Genomic DNA, 17,995 nt, shown 5'->3' with positions numbered 1-17,995 from the left:
AACTCCAGACTTCGTGACAGCAAGTTTTCCATTAGCATAAATTTTTAAACTTGAGTCCCTCTCGACGTTAAGTCCCACTCCATCATCCTGTTTAATGTGCAGACACCACAGCCGAAAATGACATGTAATGGGATATTTAATTTCACGCAACACTCGCGCTAATATGAGTATAGTTTTTAATATTTAATTGTTTAAAATATCCTCAAATGGCACTAAAGTGTGAGTGGTAATTTCCCCCGCAGTGTGTATGATATTTTAAAAGAGCAAACGAGCGAGCAGGCTGAGGCTGATCCACACTGTCAACGTGCCTCGACGGCATAAAAAGAGGCGAGCACTTCTCGCAGACCAAAGCCGGAGTGACGGGACCTTGGGACAAATCTGGAATAATGATCTTCTATCCCTGCCAATGCGGCAGCTCACTCAAATCCCACTTTAGAGCGCATCTCCAGGCCGATAGGCTCGCGCACAGTCCTCGAAAACACACCCCCTTCCCTGTGCTGCGGGTGAATCAATATTAAGCACTCTTCATCCCCCTCTCTGGATGCATCAACAGCGCTGAGCCCTCGCTGGTGGGGAGATGCCATTTGACAGGCTTTGGAGATTTTAATTCAGGCCCAGATTTTAATAGGTTCAGTCTGTGGAAGTGATTTCCTGTCGTGATGAGGGATGCTAATGCCCTGCAACAGCCTTGTTTCAGCCACCTTAGAAGCTGGTAATAGCACTGTGGTTTCTCCTTCGCTCGCTCTGTCTTGTTCTCACTGGCTCTGTCCCATTCACTGCTTCCCTTTCAATATCTGAAATAAACAAATCAAAGCTACTCATGTTTTCACCTTAAAATACTCCGTGCTGCTCTCATAGTGTGACTCAACCAATCCAGCTGTAACCTCAGTTTCATTTCTGTATTTTGACTTCCAGTTAGTCACCAGTGTTACAACACAGGGATGGGTTTGTTACAACACACAGTTGGATGTTTTACAGCTTAATTTGTTTTCCATCACATCTCATTGAATAAACATTTGGGCCTAATGTCCATTAAAGTATCCCAATGTTACTCATAAAAACCTTTTTCATTTGGCTGTCTATAAAATAAGAACCTCCTCTCCTCTCCTCTCCTCTCCTCTCCTCTCCTCTCCTCTCCTCTCCTCTATTGAAAACTCTTACTGATGTATTCACTCCTTTCAGACCATACAGCTTGAGCTCACGTTGGCTCGTAACATTGAGACGCTCTGAATGCTTCGGTATTTGTTGTTTCTGTCACCATAAATACAAAACCCTTCTGAATTCACTAGTTTTTACTCTACAGATTTATGCTAAGGTGGCTTTGATGTCTCGCTCTCAGGAGACATCTCAAACATTCGTTGTCGGTACAAAGACACATTTTTGTGTGCCCTCAGCGTATAATTTCCTCTGCAGATGCCTCTGACAGTTTATGATGGTTATTATCACCTCAACGGAATCACTTCAGTGATTATAGAGAGAAAAATGGGACACACATAGGTTGACAAATGGCGCGACATATTTAATGCTGAACATTCATTCATCCGTTCACGTATCTGTAAGCCATTCCTGCTTTCATTTCTCTATCCATTTCATCCATCTGCCAATCTAAGGTGGTAAGATCGAGGATTTAGGCAGTTTTATTATGAAGCATGCACTGTTGACTTGGACAGGCTTTTTGGTTTCATTACAACAACTCCTCTAGTGGGGTCTTTCTCCAAGAAAACAGCCCTTTAGCCATTTAGGAAGTGCAGCCGTCAATATTACAAATTAAAATGAGATGATTAGATACATTTTTAAAGATCCGGATGGGAATACATCATAGCAGCAGCAGAAAGGAGGATACAAGCAGAGTTATTTATGATAATAGAGCAAGCAGCAGGATAATAAAGTGAACATGATGTGACAGTGTCTCACAGCTTTGAAATAAATGGCCTAACATTATCTGATGCACAGATGTAGGAACATACTGTTCATTAGCAGCACGTATACATTTTCTGTACGGGGTCACACTGACTGACTGCGTCGCTGTTGCATGTCGTGCAGGCGGAGTTCAGAACCAGCTTTGAGGAGCTTTACCGTGTGATGTCACAACGCGAGGAGTTCCGCTGGATGATGCTGAGGATCAAACGCATGGCTGAGCCGTGGGTCAGCGCCATCCGCTCGCTGGCTGGCAAGCAGAACCTGGCCAGGCGTCGGAGGAAGAAGGTGGGCACAATACATACGATACATTGCAGTGCACTTGAGAGAGCAACAAGATAATCTGCTCGCTGCATTTGGGTGGCATTTTGTTGACACTCTTTCATATTTTGCATTTATTCCAAACATGAATGTGTCATTTCCAAAACTTTTTAATAAAATAAATAAAAAGCTTCTGTGAGCTGAAAGTTCATACTAACCAGCAAACCCCAGGCCTGAAAACCCCTCTCTCCCAGCAGTCCAAAGCTCCTGTGCTAGCGGTGTAAACACTACCACTCCCCTGCTAGTCTGGCTAGCTGTAAGCTGACTGAGATAACTAGCTAGCTGTAGTTATATTCCTGATGGTATAAATAGAATATAGTTAGCAGGCAATCTGGTGATATGCTGCCCCTGTTTGTTGGGAGAATGAATTCAAGGACAATGTTTACGTATTGCACCTTTTTAACCCTCCAACAGGCACACTGCCAGCCATAAAATCAGGTACAAGTAGATACACTGAGCGAAATCCAAATTCAAATAACTCCTACTGTCACGCAAAATATCACAAGTGAATATTAATAAAGCTTTAGCTTAAATTTTTTATGTTTATCCTGCTTAAAGTGAGAGGAATATGGACTTTCTGAAAACACATCCCCTTAGCTTTCAGCCTGTTGAAATCCTTGCACCCACACTCATCCACACATTCCTTCACACTTGTAGACTGCTGCTAGGGGAAGAAATGGTGGCGAGAGAGGACTGACATGGATATTCCATTGTGTCCCAAGCTGGTAGCAGCTCCTAGCCCTGAATAATGTACTCCACACTTTCCACTGGCCTTGTGAATAATTCACATCACATTCCCACGATACCTTGGTGCTGATGCAAAGCAGCATCCCCTTTAGCAAAGCAGAGGATACAAGAAACAAGAACCCTCATCTGTTCATCTGTTCATCTGTCCATGGTATCTTACGTACCCTTGTTGATGAAGGTTCTCAGTCATCCAGGTCGTGGTAATTACCATGACTTACCTATCCTTGGTTCTTAGTTTAATCTATCCAGTCTATAATTAAACAAAAAGCGTTTTTCTGTCTAAGTCCAGATACTTTCAAAGCCAGCTCTTTATTTCAGCCGCTAATCTCTTTTGGATATTAATCCGCACATATTAATCCTTGACTAGCGTGCTCTGGGACTGGGGCTGGCTGTCAACAATGAGAAATGTGTCGGTCACTTCAAACAAAGCCTGCTATTACTTCCTACGCCTGCTGTGGAACACTGTGTTCCCCCCAGCCACTGAAAATCATCTGGCGTTTGTGTGTTCATGTTTTAGTTAACTTGCATGAGGTTTTCTCAGTATGTGCACTGTGCACCTGAGAGTATACAGGGGAAAAAGTGGAAATGCTTTAACAGTCCTCTACTAGGACAAACATGTTTTTTATACTCCCTATTAGTCAGTTTTCATCTGTTAAGGAAAGTAAAGATGACCAGATGTCAGAGGACCCTGCCCCCTTTCTCGATTCAAACAGTGTTCTGGGGACCTTATTTTCCTCTGAACAGCTTGTTTATTCAGTTATGGAAACAATAAATATTTCTGAGTGTATGTTATTACCTGATTTATATTGTAAATATTAACTACATATTGCCGCTTTAACTCTAACTTTAGCTGCTTTCAAGCTAGCTTCTGTTGCTCCAGCCTTGATCAGGCATGTATTTTCCCATAGGAACCCTTCCAGTGAGCAGCGTTCTCATCTCTGTGTTGTTTCCCACAGTAGTATCACTGATTCATGTCCATATTGTTCCCTTCTAACAGATCCTGGTGCACTTGGGCCTGCTTACCAAGGAGTCAGGCTTCAAAATAGCAGAAAACGCCTTCAGCGGTGGCCCATTGGGCGAGTTGGTCCAATGGAGTGACCTCATAACCACGCTGTACCTGCTGGGCCATGATGTTCGCATCTCAGCCTCCCTGGCTGAGCTCAAAGAGTCAGTACCAAACACACTGAGTACCATGATATGCCTTAAGTGCACTCTGTATTTTCCATTGAGAGTGCATTTAGAGATACTTGAAGTTGGCATGCTTACAAGGTAGCCACAGCCTGTCCTCCAGACCGCAAGCTGCATGGCTAACTAAGCTAACTAGCTAACAGCAGCTACAGTTAGCAGCAGTTAGCACGTATTCTGGTGATATGAGTTGGAGAGATGGCCAATTCTTCCATATTGCACCTTTTAAGAAATGTACGTCATACACCTGACTTATTTGGACTGGGGTTGCAGGAGATAACAATGCATACGTTCAAAAGATCAAACTTTCTTTAGTGTCTGATTAATTGCCTCAAGTGATATAATTTGAGTCAGTTGGGGCTGTAAATCTGGGCTGTAGAGTTAGAAAGAAATTAGCTCAATCTCTTCTTGAGGCTATCATCTTGAACACTACATTAGCTGCTACTAGCATTACAAACCCCAAACCTCTGACTGAGCTGTTGGTGTTTACGTTGCATTGTGGGTAATGTAGGCACAGACTTCAACGAGGAAGAAGAATGCATTGAGTAGAACACACGATGTCTTTGGTCCTTGGGGCTGACAGTACTCTACTTTTTCAACGCTCGATTCCAAACAACCGTTTTGCATCATTTTCCTGCACTCGTGCTGTAAAATCCAAATGTAACCATAAGTGAACATAGCCCCCAGTCAAAGCACATTTTGTTTACCACCTTTCCGACTCAGGTAAACCACCTCTCAGTATTTGCTTACGGTTATTTGACTGAACAAATACAGCTCCCATGTTATTTGTCTAATATGCGTTGTTGGCTTTGGGCTGTTTGACATGGCCTCTAACGCTCCTTGACTGTCCTCACTGTGTCAGAGATGATATTTGTCTTTGGCTCCCTGTCGAGGCACAAATGTGCAGTCAGGCAGGAAGTAAATACGTTTTGTAAGTTCAAAAGTCATGGCTGGGGTTTAGTTGGATATCAACACATATCCTATTACATTAGTATTTTTCCACCGCTTTAGCTGTACTGTATGTATGATCACGAGGCCAAATTTCAGCACTTTCCCGGAGGTGTGTGCTTAGAAATACCAGTAAATATTAAAAAATGCATCAGACAAAGAAGATACTACTGGACTTGAGTTTTTTATCTGTTTAAGTTTTTAAATATTTATACACAAAAGTCTGAATTTTTCATGTAAGATTAGAATGAACAAAATGCTCTGTACAACAGGGGCAGACAAGTGAAAAGTTAGTGTTTGCGATTGTGCTTTAACTCCTGAGCTTTTGTTGAAAACTGACTATGTCAAGTGAAATAAAATGCAGAAAACATATGTTGATTTAAAGTCGATTTTAATTCTAAACTTTCTCCCCAGGATCATGCGCAAGGTCATGGGGAACAAGTCCAGCTGCCCGACCCAGGGTGACAAAGTGGTTGAGCTCATCTATATTGACATTGTTGGCCTCACCCAGTTTAAGAAGACGCTGGGACCATCCTGGGTCCACTACCAGTAAGTAGAATTATTTTATCCTACCTGAAAAGTTTCAATTGGCTTCTGACTATGAGTAATGGGTGCCTTACACAACTTTTCAGTAATCAAATTAGATCAAACTACACCCACACAGTTCTGATGAAGCTAATTAGCGTCTTTTTGTAAGTGTTAATAACTCTACATTAGATTGGTGCTTACTTAATCATGACGTTGTTCTAGAGAATTGAGACCAAGGTGCTTTCATTCGTTTTCTCCACAGTAGACGGCCATCAGTAAATCACTCCTACAATGCCAAAACAAGTACAGAGATCTTTAATTATCTGATATGGGAAGCAATTAACTGTTCTTGATACCGTGCGGTAATTTCAGTCAAACAGTCCTCAAGGTCTGCGTGGTAAGAAACGTATTCAGTCTGTAAATTCTGCTGATTTGATCAGGGACAAAACCCACTTGCTGCAAGACAGCTGTGGACCCTGCCAAATCAACACAATGTGAAATTGGTGACTGCTGTAATTTGATTTTTATCTGTGACTTTATGTATCGAGGGAGTTTTTGCTGAGCGTGCACTGTCTTTCAAAACCCCCCTGCTTCCCAGTGCAACCACGGTTTACCAAAAGTGGCTGTTGCGCAGCTCTGCTTGAGCCGTTGACAGTTAATTTTCTTTCCCTGTAACTTTTGTGTTTGAGCAAGAACCTCCTTCAAATTAGCATGTCAGCACTGTAGTGAATTCAATAATTTGTACAGTTCTCTGACCTTGTGATGCCGCTGCTAACTGCGGTCTAACAGCTATCTCTCAAAGGGCATTGGGTTGTGGTTGGTCTGGCTATTGGCGGGATTTTGAGTCTATTTTCTGCACATACTTTACCACAGTTTCCCAAAAGGCCGCAGCAGTGTCTGTTGATTGTGATATTTTCACCCGCTGAGTCTATTCTGCCTCCGATTGCTCCGCTGAGGGCTATAGATGAGGCCCTCCGGGTTTGTTTTGAAGAAGCTCTCATCAGCTCCGGCTGACAGGAAAAGAGAAGGAACAATAAGTCTGGGCGCACTAATGGCCCTGTGGTTCCTCCTGCTTGTCACCAGGTTTTGTTTGTCTGCGACATAACACCTTAAACTGCATCCGCTCTTTCTGTGCCCTGAGGAAATTGATTCAGCCTCGGGTGTAATGTAAGGGCCAGATGCTATTTTCTGCATTATTTTTCCTACTATTATCTAACACTTATGTCAGTGCACGTTAGGTCACTGTGTGCGTTGTGAAAGAGGACCTATACTGCAGGGCTTTCTCTCCTCTTTATTCTGTCGCTGGATGTAACCCTGTCAGTTTCCCTGCGTCGCCTTTCTGCCAAAGTGTCTTCTGCTCTGCTGTCTCCTGTAAGTGAATGACTCGCCTTTGTGGCCTGAGAATCCCTTTGTGAAACCTTCTCATTCTTCTCTTGACTTTATTTGTCATACAGGAAAGCAGGTCATGCCAGACTTGTTTGTATATCAGACCCAAAATTCTTGCAAACAATAAACTGTGTCATTATTGTTCCTTTTTTCTGTGTTTGGGGACAACGCAGCCAAGTCTGTCAGGCCTGCTGGTGATTAATGTGTTTTGTTATTGCCCCAGTCTTCTGGCTATCTGTCTTACAGCGCTGTGTCACTGTGTTTCATACTACTCCGGAGGAATTGCAAGGCTCTGAGCTGTTGTTTTCTGGGTATAAACTCGAGCCAATGTTGCCCTATTGTTCCGTTTCATTTAATCCTTTCATCCAATAATGTAATCGGGCACAGCACTGTCATCTGCATGAGCTGGGCTGCAGAAAATGTGCTAGTGTGAACCAGTTCTGCATTTGGTGTCGACGACAAAGATGCAGAAATGAAACCAGACAAATGCAAAGTTAGTCACCAACGGTGTTCCACAAGTTTGATTTCATCATTCTGCCTCATGCCTTTATCTTTTTGTCTCTTCTGTTTTTTTTAAAGAAAAGAACATGTTTTCACCACAAACTTTGTTTTGACACAACACTGTCTCTATATATTGCTTGTGTGTGGGTGTGTGTGTGATTCATGTCACAGACTTTCTTTTCTCTACAGTGGTGTTGATGTTTGTGCTGCTGTCAGGACAAACACTTGCTTTGACAATTGTATGATTGTGCACATCATATAGTGGTAACATGTAAAAGTCAATATTTCAAGACATACCATTTTAAAATCGTGTCTATAACTGAAGACAGGAGTAAAAAGAAGCAGACTTTTTACTTCTGGTAAGGTAACATCAATTTTTCTGGCTGTAATGACCAACCGCTTTTACTAGCTTAAGATAGCCAGCTAATGTAAACTGCTCGAGTTGGTTGACTTTTTAATCTTGTATGAAAATGAGAAACAAGGAAGAAGAGGTCAGATTAATGCTTCGTGTCTTGCGACAGTACAGTATGTTTCCCCTTGAAATTAAGAAAAACACTGGAAGATGAGAATAATCTAATAATATTTATGAAATTGTTTCAGATGAACTTTCTCAGGACAGAGCTGCTAAAGTTAGCCTAAACTCTACCACTAACTCTTGGTCCTTGGAAGTAACCCAAGGTTACTGCTGTACCTTATATATATTAGCCAGCCATGCTAAGTTTTATAGGTGAGGTAAAAAGGTTGAAAACACGTTTCAGGCTAAAGTCCGTTAGCTAGAACACATTGTCAATAACATCGAGGAGGAATTTTAATCCAAAAGTAGCTGATAATAATCCAGTGTTAATAGCAATGAGACAACAACAGTAAAATAATCATAACATAATAAAGTTTATCTTGTCCAGCTCTAAACCAAACCCTGATGTTGGGCAGTAATTCAGCTTAATGCTTTTATGAGACGGATCATTAACACATATGTCAGTTTATCCAGCTGTTGTTTTTAGCCTCAGGGATGTGCAGGCATGTAACAGAGCCTCAGGTCGTTTCATATAAAAAAAAAAATTCCCATCTGAGATTGCTTGTTTCCTAACGACCCATATGGAGCCATTTTATTTATTGATGATCTCACGCGGGAGATAATCGCAACAGGAGAGAAGCCTCTCGTTTATAATAGCCATTGTTACACATTATCCATTTGGGATCTCTTCAGGTGGATTACGTTATAGTGAAATTACTTTGACAACAACGTCCCCACTCAGCGCAGCTCAATTGTGATATTACAGCTACTAAGTGCATACTTGTTTAGTTGGACGGCCTCACCTCCTGCCACATTATGACGCCCACTGTCAACTCACCGGACTCTCAATATGTGGAGCTATATTAACAACATGTTATGGAACCAACAGGACTTCACCCATCTGTTGAAGATGCATTTACTGGAGACAGATGAAGGCTGTTTTTCTCGGGAGCGGTTGGAGATGGCGTGTGGGCATGTTGTTGTTGTTGTTGTTCTGCTTTCAGTCTAAAGTTTCCTCACGGTGAAAGTGTTTCCCAGTTCTGCGCTCTCCCAGGGCCTTTCACAGTTCACACAGCAAGCTGTGTAGCATCTGCCGGGGCGGAGAGACGATCACTGAGAGAGAGGGAGAATTTTTAGGTGCAGATGTCTGTGTATGTGCGTGAGGCTGCATGTACTGCTGGAAAGCAGGTGTAAACAGACGGTATGTGATTAATGCTGGCCATTCTACCTTGACCCAAAGTGGGAGTCACTTAATTTTACTTACCGACAAGAAAATAAAGTCTTGGGCTCAAGATGGCCGATAAAAGAGGCTCATCATTTTAGAATTTTGTTGCACAAGACAGATTTTTTTATAAGAAAAACACATCAGTGAAAAACATTAGATTCATAGTTTAAGAGGGAGCGATAGGTTTAGTCCTTTCCAGCCAGACTACAGATTTCTGTTGTTGTCCTTTTGCCCTCCTAATTGAAGAAGGTAGACGGTGAAGGACGGGGCAGGCCGGACAGCATCTTGAAAAGAGAAGTGAGTAACAATGAGCGAGTTAGTGAATGCAGCTCATGAAGTAAAAGGTCACATGTGAGTGCTTCTCTGCATTTACAACATTCCCTCTCCTGGTTGTGGTCTAATTAATCCTCTGCTATGACCTTTCCGTCAGCCATGATGTCCTTTCGCAGTCTCCACAGGACAGGATTTGACTCTGTCTGAGAATGGAGGCTTTATCTGTGTGGTTCCGTCGTCCCATATGGAGCTGCTTGAAAACTGTATAAAAAGACATTTCGTAATGCAGCATATACATATATTATATTGTATGTGTTACTGCATAAGAAATGACTAAATATTAGAGGTAGAGTGTGTTTTTTTTCCCCATTTCAAACCATTGTAATGATCCATACACTACATGGGATTACATGACACAACGCATTCCTCCGCAAAGCCCGACAGTCCTCTTTAATGCAATCAAGCCTAATCAATATTGGTATCTGTCTGAAGTCCCATTATCTCAAATGCATTGGTCGGTGGTAGCTAATTGTTGGGGTATGGTGGCTGAAAAAAACCTACCTGCTAGGAAAACTTATTTAGGTCCCTTAGATCTCGATTGTTATTAGGATCCATACCAAAGTGTACCCATTGGTATGCTTTCATGCCTCAGGAACCATGCATTAAAAAAAATCCTGGATCCATCCCTTTATCCGGTTCCACATCAAAAGTTAATAGGGGCTATTCTGGGCCGAGAGCCATGCTCCTTCCAAGTTTGGTAGAAATCCGTTAAGTAGTTTTTGTTTAATCTTGCTGACAAACCAAACAACAAACAAAGAAACAGACACAGGTGAAAACATGACCTCTTTGGTGGAGGTAGGAAATCATTGCTGCAGTACTGTACATGATTCCTAAACCAAAGAAATAAGACCAAACATATTTTATACAGGAACAAAGTATCAAAAAAACACAAGACAAATGATGCAAGCCTCTTTATTAGATCATGATATAAACACTCATTGGCCCGTAACAGACCCTATCTTGTTTGTCAATACCAACAACGCCCAGTTTTTTGATGTAGTGGAACCAAACCTTGGATAATAAACACAAAATTACCTCTTCTTCAGCATTAAAAAACATGTATAACTGATCTTAAGCTGCATCCAAAATATCCAAAAACCTCAATGTTTGTTTCTTTATCTAAAGCCTGGTCTGACCCTATCTTCTTAGGAACAGGTTACAACAAATTTTCTAATAGGGATGCATTTACTGAGAAATTCTGGGATGGCGCTGGTGTTTTGCTGTTGTTTGTTTTGTTTTTGATGTTATTTATTCTCCTTTTCTTTCCAGGGAAACAAATAAATCCCCATTGTTAAAAAAAAAATGTCATAGTCATTCAGCCCTTCATTACACTGTCTTTGAAAGTGCACAAGTTCAGTCATAAAATAAATGTATAGCAACTCTACCTACTAGTATTTTGCACAGCCTTACAAACTGATGGCAGTTATGTCACGGGCCATAACTCATACATATGCTCGCGCAAAATTGATGTGACACAACAGATAAACATCAGTCACCGTCATTGGTGAATGTCATCTTACTTGCTTTCTTGATGGATGGCAGTCAACAAGGCAAATATTGGCCGATGCATTGTTCAGTATCCATGTTCTTGGTCTTCAGGCTTACAGGTGTGATTAAAACAGGTGTAAAATTAAGTAACCTTTCGGCTTATTTCTTGTTCTTATCTACTCACAATATTGTGTAAAGTGCAGTGTACAGACGTTCACTTTCTCTCTTTAACTGTAATTGTGTGCACAAAGTGTGAACAATTTTTCTTGCAGCACATTATAACAACTGTGTGTCTGTTTGTGTAGAGGTGATTTATTATGGTGTTTCAAGGTTTCATTGATTTTGCAAGATACAATGCAAACTTAATTGAAATGTACAGTTTGGTGTTCTTGTTGTGCTTCTGGCATGAAGCAGCCATTAACCCTCTCGTCTTTGTGTGATTGTTACAGGTGCATGTTGCGGGTGCTGGACTCTTTCGGGACGGAGCCAGAGTTCAACCACGCCCACTACGCCCAGTCCAAGGGGCACAAGACGCCCTGGGGGAAGTGGAACCTCAACCCGCAGCAGTTCAACACCATGTTCCGTAAGTCACGCAACACACTCTCTCTCCAAAAGCCCCAACTGGCAGCCATTATTAAAGGACTACTGAGCTTTGGCTTAAAACCAAAGCATTTGGCTCAATCATGTCTGCCTGTGTGCAGGGTTTAAAAACAAGTCACCACAGATTATGTAGTTAGAACCAGCACAGAGAACTTTGCTGGTTGACTAAAGTTCTTCAGGTATGTTGGTGCTGAGCAGTTGAGAATAACACATCATCTTCTCCACGATTTTCACAGATTTCATCAGCTCACCAAGTTTCCCCACTGCGTTGTTAAAATAAGATCAAGTCGCCAAACTTGCAGTATGAATCAGTTTTTGTGATGATAACACCCCAGGCTCTTTCCAGTCCATGGTTCCGTCACAAATGTGATTTTTTTGGGTTGGAAAAGAGGCATAAAAGAGGCTCTGAAAATCCATCACGCTGCTCGCTAATGGAACATCATCAAGCAGATTAAAGCGAAGTAAGAGGTCAGACACTCGGCTCTCCATTTTACTGTGATTATGAATGTAGGACGTAGGGGTTTTATTGCTCCATGTGTGAGCCCATCACTCCTACTGTGAGATCGCTCTGTAACTGGAGTCAAACACATTTGCTGAGGTGGATGAGTGGTGGCGGTGCAGCAGAGGAGAGGTTGGAGCCAGCCCCCCTGGTGTATTGACCTTTTTCCCCGTGGCTAAGAGAAAGTGAAATGTTACCCCTGCAGTCCCCATTTGTGAGGTGATGCCCGGAGCTATCCAAAATACCACTGCACCTGAATAGGCCCTTTGTCGGCTGAATAGGGTATGTCTTTCTCATAACACACTGGGGCCTTTGCACGAAATCCAGTTAAGAGTCGCTAGGTTAGATGATATCGCTGGTGAAACAAGTGCACAGTGGCTTGGCTGAGTGTTAAAACCACAGAATGGCATCACTTCCAGGCACAAGAGACCTGTTTTTTTGTACTGCGCAACACATTAGCTTCAACTTTAAATAGCTGTATGTGTCCCATGCAAATCAAACGGCATATAACACTAACACCTCCAAAGATAAATAGATAAATACGCCCTGTTTCATGCCGTTATCAGATAAGGCACAAATATTTGCACATTGAACTAGTTGAACTAGTGTATTTCTGAGGAGCTGTGTCTGCCAGCTTGGATTTACAATGGGTGGGGCTGACTACTTGAGGACATTTTAGGAATCTTGTCAGGACATGCAAATCTGGTCCTGCAAGAAATATAAAAGTATTTTTCCATTCCTACCTATAGACTCCTCCATCCTCCTGAATCCTACCCACTGCACCTTTAAATAAAATGTCATATTTGGATTTCTTGGTCCGTATATTGCACAGCTCACCTATTGAATGTAGACGTAACAATGGACAAATCAGGTGCTGCTGGGTAATTCATCCTTCCTTTGGATTGGTCCATTTGTTACGATTAGGCACAGCTCCATAAATCATTGGTTGGGGAAAAAGGGAGCATGTGGCCTCTGGCCAATAAGACAAGACAAGGCCAAATTGACCTCATTAATCAATATCAGAGTCTAGATAGCAGGGAGTGTTTTCTTGTGTACAATTTGTGTTTGAATGGGCTGCCCGTCTTATTTAAGTTGGCTCAGTTTCCAACAGAGCCAACATTTGATGTAGGTCAGAACGACATAAAAGGATTCAAGTCCTGTCAAGTTTGAGTTATTTAACCACGCACTTCATCAGCCCAAAAACAAGTTTGTTACAGAGGCATGTAAACCTGAAGTGAGCTATGCCAAGCACAGAATGAGATATTCAGACTTCTTATCTAATTATTTAGTAAACAAGGAAGACTATGAAGAGTGATAATTTCTTTAATCCTTCTGCATTACCGTCACAGAGGTACTTAACCCGTCTGACGTCTTTGTCGTGCACTTGTGGTCTTTTAAAAACCCATTTAGAATTGTTTTAACAATTTGGTTATATATTAAAATAATATTTGTAGACAGCTCTAAAGTAAAGACACCACTTCACTCACAAGGTTTACGATAAAAAGCTTATTGCAGAAATCTGACTGTAACTTGGGTGTCTTCTATGTCCGGCCTATCAGCGTCGTTACTGAAGTCATACTGCACTGAAGCGGTTGCTTCCATACGTCTGCTCATGTACATTTTCCCTTTGTGTATACCTGCTGATGAATGTTTAATCCATCTTGAAGCGATGAGTAATACTGGTCAAAGGTTGAACATAGCAGCAGATAGTATTTATCTTTGAAGCATTGCCAACTACGTAATTGACCCTGAGATCTGCCCGGCTGATGGTGTCTATGAAGCTTTGATTGATAGTATCCCTGGCACACCTACTCACTGAAGGTTATCTTTTTTTTTTTCCTCCATCTGTGTGGGATCAATAGACTTCAGTTGTGTGCTCTCTGACTGTATCTCTCACACAGCTTGCACAAAAATGTGGTCTTGGAATTGATATCACCAGAATTACTCAGAAAAGGAAGAATCTGTTGAAAATGAGATAAATACCATTCGACGCTTTCCTGTAGAAAGTTCTTGAAATGGCTTTTAAGATGTCATCCTGCCGTTACATCACAGATCTGTCCATCTGTTTGTTGTATCAAAATTTGACTGTTGCATTGTAGCCAGTTAGCATAATGAGACTGCACGCAACTTCTGAATATACTTTACCTACTAATATATCGGTTTTAATGCAAGTATTTTCATGCTAATGATCAAATTGGAAAGCAAATTAAATACATAAAAGCTGGCCAAGTCTTTGTCCGAAAAAGATCAATAACTCTACAAATGCTAATCATCTATTATCTCTTTTAATCTTCTTGTGAATGTGTTTTCAGACTAGTGTAGCTCAACATTTTGAGAAATACATTTTTTCGCTTGCTGGGAGTTGATTGAGAAGATAAGTACCATTCTTATCTATGTACGCTAAATACAAAGCTAAAGTTTGCAAGCAATTAGCATGTTTGAGCTTCAGAGGTTCTGGTAGGCGTATATGTTTGCCTTTGGACAGAGCCGTGCTGTTTCCCCCGTTTCCAGTGTGCATACTAAGCTAAGCTAACCGCTGCCACCCCTAGCTTTACAGTTGGTGTAGAGACATGTGAGTGATCTCAATCTTTTCATCATAACTGTTGGCAAGACTACAAACTATTCCTTTGATTTCATTTCTCAGATAGAGTTCAAGACCAAGCTGCTGCTGCTGCTGCTGCTGCTGAATTGAATCTAAATGCAAAGCTCAGCAGTATTGAAGGACATGCTGGCGTAATAGACATACATCATCAATCATTAGTTCTTTGGCAGATGGTAATGTTTATATTCTAATTGCTAAAGAGATGGAAATAAGTACTCATCAGAGAGAATCACTTTGAGATTAAACACACTTCATTTTCATAATTGTAATGAGGGACTGCCTGGTAGATCCAATGCTTCAGTTCACCACACACTCGATCTTTAAAAGATAAAGAAGCTAAACAGTTAAAAGTTTATTTATTCTCGCCCTTCAGGCCCTACAGATAAGTCATATAAACAGTCTTTGATGTAAAATGTTGGAGATTTTAGTGCTGATGATGCATTTGGCAGTTTGAAGACTTTTTTTTCTGTCTGGCCAGCAGTATAGAAGTTTCTTGTCGAATTAATCCACACTCTCAAGTGTTTGGCCAACGATAATCACATAATCCTTAGTCTGTGACTTTGGCTTACTTTTTCCTGGTGCATTTTCTTGTGCAGGTGCCATTGTGTGATAATGTAGTATAGTCTGCCTCTAGCACTGACTCGGTGATACTTTACTGCTGCCACAATTGAAAGGAAGCCACTGAGCAGTCTCACTCACCCCGTCAGAGAGGATATCCTGCCCTCAAGAGTATAACCGGCGTTTCTTCACCCTGTTCCCCGACTAATCTCGACCACTTTGCTTTGTAAAGGAATCCTGCATTCACTCTGTTAGATTGGGAGTCAATTTTTTGTGCAAACTTGTTCCCCCACTTGTAAGTTTCTCAAGAGCAACAAAGCAGCTGCTTCTCCGGCACCGCTGTCCTCCCAGGCTGTTTGTTAGTTAATAGCGGATGAAGCTGTGGCAAGTTGAGTGACATTTTGAGTGGCGGCTCTAGTGGGAGAGGAGGCATCTGTTGCCAAACGCATTGAGAGGGCTGAACACTAATTAACAGCCTGTCCTGTTTACACAGTCAGTTTGGTACACGAGTGCTAGTGCTGCCTCCTCCCTGTGCCTAGGACCTTCTCTGCCTCTTTGCCATCAGAAACACATCGCAGTTATTAGTTACCGCCTGAGGTGTTGTGCTGGCATGTGTTTGCTTAAAAATACTCTTAAAATGTGTTTTCCTCTTAATCCTTATTCTTTGGAGTGTAACCAATTCCCATAATCATTGAATGAGCACTTTGTAGCCCCATGTAACAATTACTAACATCAAGTCTAAGTACATTAATCGTCTAATAACAGTAGACATGATGCTGGGGCGATAAATATCCTCAGAAATGTAAATTACAAAGAGAGCAGTCTTTAGCCTCGGCAGAACAAACGGATGACAAAGGTCATTCATCTAAAATTTGTACTTGTTCAACGACCTTTCCAGTTGGACTTGGAAGTTAAAGGCTTGTAACGTAACCTGATAGTTATTTCCTCAAACTTGACGAGAGAGCCACAGAAGATATTGTTTACCAGTACAAAAATGTTCAAGGCTCAGTAGTACTAACCATGACCGGTGAATTGACATCCTTTTAATTTAGCTGTTTTTTGGGGGAGTTACGCTTGAAGGAAGTGTAATCAGCTGTGTTATTGAGCTGTTTATATACTTATTTTTGATGTTATTGTTTAACAGCCATTATTAGAGACACTGAAGGTAATTTCAGAACATTAGGCTCCTGCCCACACTGACGCCTCACACAGATCTGGTGAGATCTTCATAACATCTACTCCCACATTCCTGTGCTCTCCTACACACAAATAACACTGAGTGAGAGAATAGTATTCAGCTGATAATTGGTTCCTCTGTGCATTGTAATGCTGGGAAAGTGCAGAACAGGAACAGAATTTGAATAAACTAAATTAGGAGTCGGACAAATTTTGCAACCCCGACTCATGTAAACACATGCAGTGTCTGCTTCTTATTAGACGCTACTGTATGTCAGCTTACATGTTACTTAACATGTCCAGTCAGTTTGCTCTTTAAAAGTGTCAAGCAACCTGTGATAAGCATCCAAAAAACATTCCAGCAGTGTAGTGGAAACCATTTATTGTTATTTAAGATCAGTACAAGGTAGTTTTTACTTTGCTCATGCCCCTCCATTAAATCCTTTTTAAAAAAAAAAGACACATTTTTGTCATTGTTTGATAAATGCCCAGTCTGGTGCTGGGCTCATTGACTCTGCACAACACATTTCCTGCTCGTTTTTTCCTCTCCGTGTTTGCCTAGAGAGTCTTTATCAGAGCCAATATGTAAACCGCCTGAAGAGAGCAGATGAACAAACATTGCCTTTTGTCGAGGAAAAAGTCACATTCGAGCCAACACCCCGATAAAAACGCATCAACTGTATTTGCGAAACTCCTTGTGTTAAACTTTTACAGTACGTACATACTGTTATCTGCTGCATCTTAATCATCATACAACAGCTGCATCCCGTCGGTGTCATGTTTTAAAAGCCATGATTTATCCCCTGTTATCACATAAGGTGTGATTAGACCAGTGGGTGCAGGAGCTGAATCTAACTCGTTTTAATGGTGGTAGGTGCCTTAATTTGCAGCTGTGGTGTGGAAATTCCTTGTACAAATGGTCCCAATAAATCCTTTTATTTACTGTACCAGAGTGAATTCCATCTCCCCCGACTGGCTGACCTTAATTTACCTCTGTAGTAATGGCGTTGTGGTAAAAAACGAGCTCTGACCACAGCAGCTCCCTCGGGTCTCTGAGACAAACCACAACTGTGCACCAACCGCCTCCTTTGCGGCGTGTTTCATTCCCTTCAAAAGGGGATGAGGTCTGCATTGCAGTGTGCTTATACTATTCCCTTTTTTGTTTTTAATTAGGTTCAAAAGCATATTCATATTTGACTAAATCTTTTCTCTGCACACTCAAAAGGCTTGTCTCCACATTGGTTTTACAAGGCAGATGGCAGTAAGGTAAAGTGCTGCCAAATCCGGGCTTCAGTAACTAGTCATCACTGGGCAGTGAGGAGCGGATGGAGCAAAAATCCAGAGTGCTTGTCGAGATGTCAAGTCAGTTTTATTCATGTAGCCCAATATCACAAATCACAAATGTGCCTCAAGGAGATTTACGATCTCTACAGCATTGAAAAGCCCAGTTATGTTGTGCAACTGTCC

At 41.6% G+C, this 17,995-nt stretch overlaps 1 protein-coding gene across 1 annotated transcript in view; it reads left to right on the top strand.

Moving 5' to 3' along the window:
* mgat5 (alpha-1,6-mannosylglycoprotein 6-beta-N-acetylglucosaminyltransferase) overlaps window positions 1–17,995 on the top strand; it is an 84,168-nt gene that overhangs the window by 42,948 nt on the left and 23,225 nt on the right. Inside the window, exons 7-10 of the mRNA XM_084347120.1 lie at window positions 2,044–2,205; window positions 3,983–4,152; window positions 5,533–5,667; window positions 11,543–11,676. Of these exons, the coding sequence (XP_084203246.1) occupies window positions 2,044–2,205; window positions 3,983–4,152; window positions 5,533–5,667; window positions 11,543–11,676 (601 nt within the window). The remainder of the gene's footprint in view (window positions 1–2,043; window positions 2,206–3,982; window positions 4,153–5,532; window positions 5,668–11,542; window positions 11,677–17,995) is intronic.

This window comes from Pagrus pagrus (genome assembly GCF_965226575.1).
Source record: "Pagrus pagrus genome assembly, chromosome: 24".
NCBI lineage: Eukaryota > Metazoa > Chordata > Actinopteri > Spariformes > Sparidae > Pagrus > Pagrus pagrus.
Note: the sequence above shows the minus strand (reverse complement) of the source record. Positions and strands in the feature narration are given on the sequence as shown.